We start from the raw sequence: 6,000 nt of genomic DNA on the forward strand, positions 1-6,000 counted from the left end.
CACGGATGATGAAGTCAAAGAAATGATAGAAAACTCTGCTATCTCTGAAAACTCAGTGGTCATCAAGAAGGCTCAGCAGCGGCTGCACTTCCTGAGGAAACACAACCTGGACTCTAACCTGCTGCTGACCTTCTACCGTTCGTCCATCGAGAGCCTGCTGACATACTGCATTACAGCATGGTACGGCAGCTGCACCATGGCAGACAGGGAGAGGCTTCAGAGGGTAACTAGGACAGCACAGAAGATCATTGGTTGCCCTCTCCCCTCCCTGATGGATATTTACACCTCCCGCTGCCTTAGCAGGGCAAAGAATATCATCAAGGACAGCTCCCATCCTGCGTTTGGACTGTTCGACCTGCTGCCTTCTGGAAGGCGCTATAGATGCATCAAATCTAGGACAAATAGACTCAGGAATAGTTGTTTTCCGAAAGTCATAACTACTCTTAATTCACACATGCACTGACTTCACAGCCCAACACCCGGACTTCCATCTATTCTATCCACGTACTGAAATTTGGAACTGTAATGTGTATTGTAACTGTAATTTTTAATATTTTTTAATTTAAAAAAAAATATTTAATATAGTCTTTAAACATCTGCCTAAGAATACTACCTATTCATCCTTCACCATTTTGCCTTTATAGATATGTATATAGCGCCGCAGAATTGTGCACCTATCCTCCCCCCCCCCTCCCCCTTTTGTTTTGTTTTCTGTTTCTTGTTTTTTGTACTAAATTATATGTATGCACTGAGTACGAGCTGCTTTTAATCTCATTGTACATGTATAGTGACAATAAATGGCATATCTATCTATATCTATCTATCTTTTGGAAGACCGAGAAGTAAAGTGTGGGAACAAAGAGGAATCAGCCTAAAGACCAAGATGATATTGTGCTGTTGTCATACTCATCTTTCTACATGATTGCGAGACATGGCAAATATACAGCAGACATACCAGACAGGTTAACCACTTCCTTACAACCTGTCTGTACAGAATGCTTCACAGCATGTGGCAAGGCAGGATGCCAGAAACACAGATTCTGATTCAGCCAAACCTCCCCTGCATCTACACATTACTGAAAAAATCACAGATCAGGTGGGCAAGACAAGTCTGGAAAATGACTGATGGCAAAATACTGAGGCGGCTACTTTTTGGAGAGCTGACTGAGGGTAAACGATCATGGGGTGGAAAGAAACAGATTCAGAGATTATCCGAGAACATCTCTGAAGAGTTTCAACATTTGACACACACCGCTGTGAGTAGAGTAATAAGCTGTTTAGCGAACCCCACATATAAACTGGTGCATGCTAACATGAGGAAACTAGACTGGAGGAAATAAAGTAGAAAAGAGAATCTTATCAATCAAGAACTAGAATCAAGAAATCAGGGCGCTACAGTGGCACAGTAATAGAGTTGCTGCCTCACAGCGCCAGAGACCTCGGTTTGATCCTGAATATGGGTGCTGTTTGTGCAGAGTCTGCACGTTATGCCTGTGACCACATGGGTTTTCGCCGGGTACTCTGGCTTCCTTCCACAGTCCAAAGTGGTGCAGGTTTGTAGGTTAATTGACTTCTGTAAATTGCCCCTAGTATGTAGGATGAGTAAGTGGGATAACATAAAACTAGTGTACGGGTTGGCGTGGACTCGGTGAGCTGAAGGTCTGTTTCCACGCTGTATCTCTAAACTTAAATTAAATGAAAGTACAGCAGCTGTACACCTCTGTTAACAGTGTGGAAGGAATTTTTAAGCCCATATTGGTCTAATTATCTACCAATGGATCATCTCCGAACATACTGCATCACCATAGACTAGTGGTCATGGTTTTACTCAAGAACAAATGACAACCAACAAAACCTGAGGTATGAACCGGGCCATGATCTTACAGCGTGATTGCACAGGCTCAAGGAATCTAATGACCCACTCTTGCTTCTTTTATGTTTTAACTACGCTCCAAACACAGGTCCATAAAATGAGCTACGCACCCACCCTAGAACCGTCTTGCTAACTAAAGATTCCTTTTAACAATCCCAGTATTGGCCCCATCCTCCACTTTGACCTGGACATGCTGTGGCCCCTGCTCATCTACCCATCCAAATGCAGTACTGAGCAGAGCGTGATTGGTTACAGTGTTAAATCCAACCATTATCCCACAACACCAAGTACAGTATTGGGTTAACACAAACCCATACTGTACTGGGCCCAAATTATACCCCCCCATAACGGTACTTCATCCAAACCATGTGTATAGCCCATGAACAACCAGTATGGAGCTGACTTTCAACCAGATGTTATGTTAGTCCTATCAGATAACAGGCGCAACATTAGGCCTACTGTGCGAATCCGGGTATAGTCGTGGTCTAGCCTATTCAAATTTCCACTTATTATCAAGCCCACTTCCTATGCAGGTACAATATGTCTCATCCAAGCATGGCATTTGGCTTACCTAATTTGTTAATAATAAATCCACCAATAAACTACCATTCCAACCTGGCTACAATACTGGGCCTATCCAGATATGCTGTGGGCTCACCATCACTCCCTCAAATGGTTGTGGTACGGACGCTGCACACCCTACTTCCCATTAGCACAATCCTTTCTCCACTCCAGTTGGGCTCAATATTGGAATCAGCCCGGCAAAGTATTGTCCCATGTCTCCCCAGGCACAAGATCAAACACCATCTCACTTGCACATTAATGGTACTCCATTCCTGCCATGTACTGTTCTGGCAATTCCATTTTATCTGAGTATTAGGCAGCCCCCCAACCAGGCACAGTCTGGGCACCAACCTATCCCATCAACCCAGGCATAATGTTGACACTCCAGCACACCCCGTCCAGAGTATTGCCACTCCACCTCTGCTCACCCCACCACCCAGGCACAGATGGGCACTCCAAGCAACCCCATTTACCCAGACACAAGGTTAAACACATCCCAGCCATCCATCCAGACACGGTATTGACACTCCACCCCACCTCATCCCATACCATCTACCTACATACGGTATTGGCCCCCCAACCCACTCCATACATACATCCACCTAAACACGGTACAAGCACTCCAATGGCTACCTCACCAAGAGTCTGTCTGCCGTGTTTTTAATAGTATGTGTTAAATGTATGTTTTTAGTGTTCTTTAGCTTGTTTTATGGGGAGGTAGTCAGGAGAAACTTTTTCTAATCTCTTACCTCGAAGGAGATGCAATTTCTTTCCGTTTCATATGTTCGTCCACACTGTGGCCTAACATCGAGGAGTTGGCGGCCTCTTTGCAAGAGGCCGATTTCGAGAGCTCCACTGCGGGACTTTAACATCGTGGAGCCCGTGATCCCTTTGCCAGGGTGGGTGCTTGTAGACTTAAATTCACGAAGCCCGCGGTCTCTGGTCAGAGACATTGGGAACTCCAAGCCGCAGGAGTTTTGACCGCCCGATGCGGGAGCTTCGACCGCTGGCTGAGAGAGCTTTGATCGTCCCGACGGATAGTTCGACTGCCCCGACCGCGGGAGAATAAAGAGGAAGAAGGTTGGACTTCTTTGCCTTCCATCACAGTGAGGAATGTGGTGAATCCACTATGGTGGATGTTTATGTTAATTTTTATGTATTTGTGTGTCTTGTGCTTTTTTTTGTATGGTAATTCGCATATCACTGTACCTTAATTGGTACATGTGCTAATAAAATACCTTTGAAACCTTTGAAACACACTTCACCCACATCATACCATCCATCTAGATACAGTACTGGCACCCCAACACACTCAATCCACATCATACGATCCTGGACACAGCATTTGCCCTCCAGCCCACTCCACCCCATACCATCCATCAAGACACAGTATTGGCCCTCGACCCTATCCCACCGAATTCCACTGCTCTTCCCCACTGCCCAATATACGGGTTCCGAATTTCGATTGCCTTACTCCACTGAGGACGCGGCTCCAACTTGACTCTTCGCCATTGCTGCCCGAGACGGAGCGTTGTGCCCAAAGATCATAGATCTTGCTCCAGTATCGTTGGTTGTGCCTGGATCCGGCGGCGGCGAGCGGGTGGGCTCCGGTCCCTGGCGCCGTTGCCTGGCAACAGACGCGCGCCGTCCGCAACTCCCGCCGAGCATGATGGGAAGCTGCTCCGCCTTTGGGGCAACGTGCGCACGCGTGTGATTAGCAAAGACGGTGATAAGCATCCCTTGCAGAATGTAGGGTCGCAATGTGTTAACTTCCCAAACTGATACAATGGCTTGCAGATACTCTGCTCACTATTAGTGTCTGGGTACAATGGGATACTGATACCCTGCTCACTATTAGTATCTAGGTACAATGGGATATTGATACCCTGCTCACTATTAGTGTCTGGGTACAATGGGATACTGATACCCTGCTCACTATTAATGTCTGGGTACAAAGGGATGCAGATACTCTACTCACTATTAGTATCTAGGTACAATGGGATATTGATACCCTGCTCACTATTAGTGTCTGGGTACAAAGGGATGCAGATACTCTACTCACTATTAGTATCTAGGTACAATGGGTTATTGATACCCTGCTCACTATTAGTGTCTGGGTACAAAGGGATGCAGATGCTCTGCGCACCATTATTGTCTGGATTCATAGAAACATAGAAAATAGGTGCAGGAGTAGGCCATTCGGCCCTTCGAGCCTGCACCGCCATTCAATATGATCATGGCTGATAATCCAACTCAGTATCCTCTGCCTGCCTTCTCTCCCCCTGATCCCTTTAGACACAAGGGCCACATCTAACTCCCTCCTAAATATAGCAAAGGGATGCAAATACTCTACTCACCATTGGTGTCTGGATACAAAGTAATGCAGTCTGAACGAGGGTCTCAACCCAAAATGTCACCCATTCCTGAAAGAAAACTGCAAAAAAGTTAAGTAAAAATAATCATTGATACTTTTTGCATATCTTTCATTGATTTGTTCTATATCTCTCTACATCACCATCTATATCTCTCGTTTCCCTTTCCCCCGGCGCTCAGCCTGAAGAAGGGTCATCTCTGAAGAGAAGGAATGGGTGACGTTTCGGGTCTGAATAAGAGCCCATTCCTTCTCTCCAGAGATGTTGCCTGTCCTGCTGAGTTGCTCCAGCATTTTGTGTCTATCTTCTGTTTAAGTCGGCAGCTGCAGATCCTTCGCACACATGAAATGCTGAGGCTTGATATGACGATGGTCAGACCACATTTTGAATATTGTGAGCTGTTTTGGGGAAACTTCTGAGGAAGGATGAAACCGGGGGTGATTAGGTTAATGTACAGTGTGTGAAGATTTTGACGGCTGTCGGCCTGTACTCGCTGGAGTTTAGAAGGTGGAGGGGGATCTCATTGAAACATACTGAATAATGAAAGGTCTAGGTAGAGTGGATGTAGAGAGGATGTTGCCACTAGTGGGAAAGTCTCAGAGGGCACAGCCTCGGGATAAAAAGATATATCTTTATAATGGAGGAGGAGGAGGAACTTCCTTAGGCAGACAGTGGTGAATTTGTGGAATTCATTTCCACAGAAGGCTGTGAAGGCCGTCATTGGGTATTTTAAAAAATACTGACATTTTAAAGATGGATAGAACAATACCAGAAAATACTTTAATGCATCGTTCATGGAAAGGTGATAAGCCAGCCAAGCCATCGGTTGAACATGAACCTATTTGTCAATCAGGGATCTATTAATTTCTACGGTTGCTGCTTCTTTATACATCGTTTCTAAAGTAACTTTAATAAAATCTATATTTCATGCTGTAGGTTATCCACATAGACAACTATAAACAATGTGAAATGAGAGACATGCATAAATCTACACATAAAGTATTGTCAGTTGATTGAAATGCCAGAGACTGTTCCAAGTTATAGCAAGCAAGTATTTTTTTTAAGTGGGTGTAAAAGGAGTGGTGTGAAAGAATTCAGGTTTGAATTATTCATGTATGTGCATTTTTTACCTTCTTACAGCTGATACAAAATTGTTAAAGCACAGTGGATATGATGTCAATCCAGTTTCTT

The 6,000-nt window shown here is 44.9% G+C and overlaps 1 protein-coding gene across 1 annotated transcript in view; it reads right to left on the reverse strand.

The window, feature by feature from the left end:
• The window catches only part of LOC129708379 (protein phosphatase 1 regulatory subunit 7-like), a 77,974-nt gene extending 73,785 nt beyond the window's left edge, over positions 1-4,189 (reverse strand). The window contains exon 1 of the mRNA XM_055654076.1: positions 3,912-4,189. Within this exon, the coding sequence (XP_055510051.1) occupies positions 3,912-4,174 (263 nt within the window). The 5' untranslated portion in view covers positions 4,175-4,189. The remainder of the gene's footprint in view (positions 1-3,911) is intronic.
• Between the last annotated feature and the right edge of the window lie 1,811 nt (positions 4,190-6,000).

Source organism: Leucoraja erinacea, chromosome 23, assembly GCF_028641065.1.
Source record: "Leucoraja erinacea ecotype New England chromosome 23, Leri_hhj_1, whole genome shotgun sequence".
Classification (NCBI taxonomy): Eukaryota; Metazoa; Chordata; class Chondrichthyes; order Rajiformes; family Rajidae; genus Leucoraja; species Leucoraja erinaceus.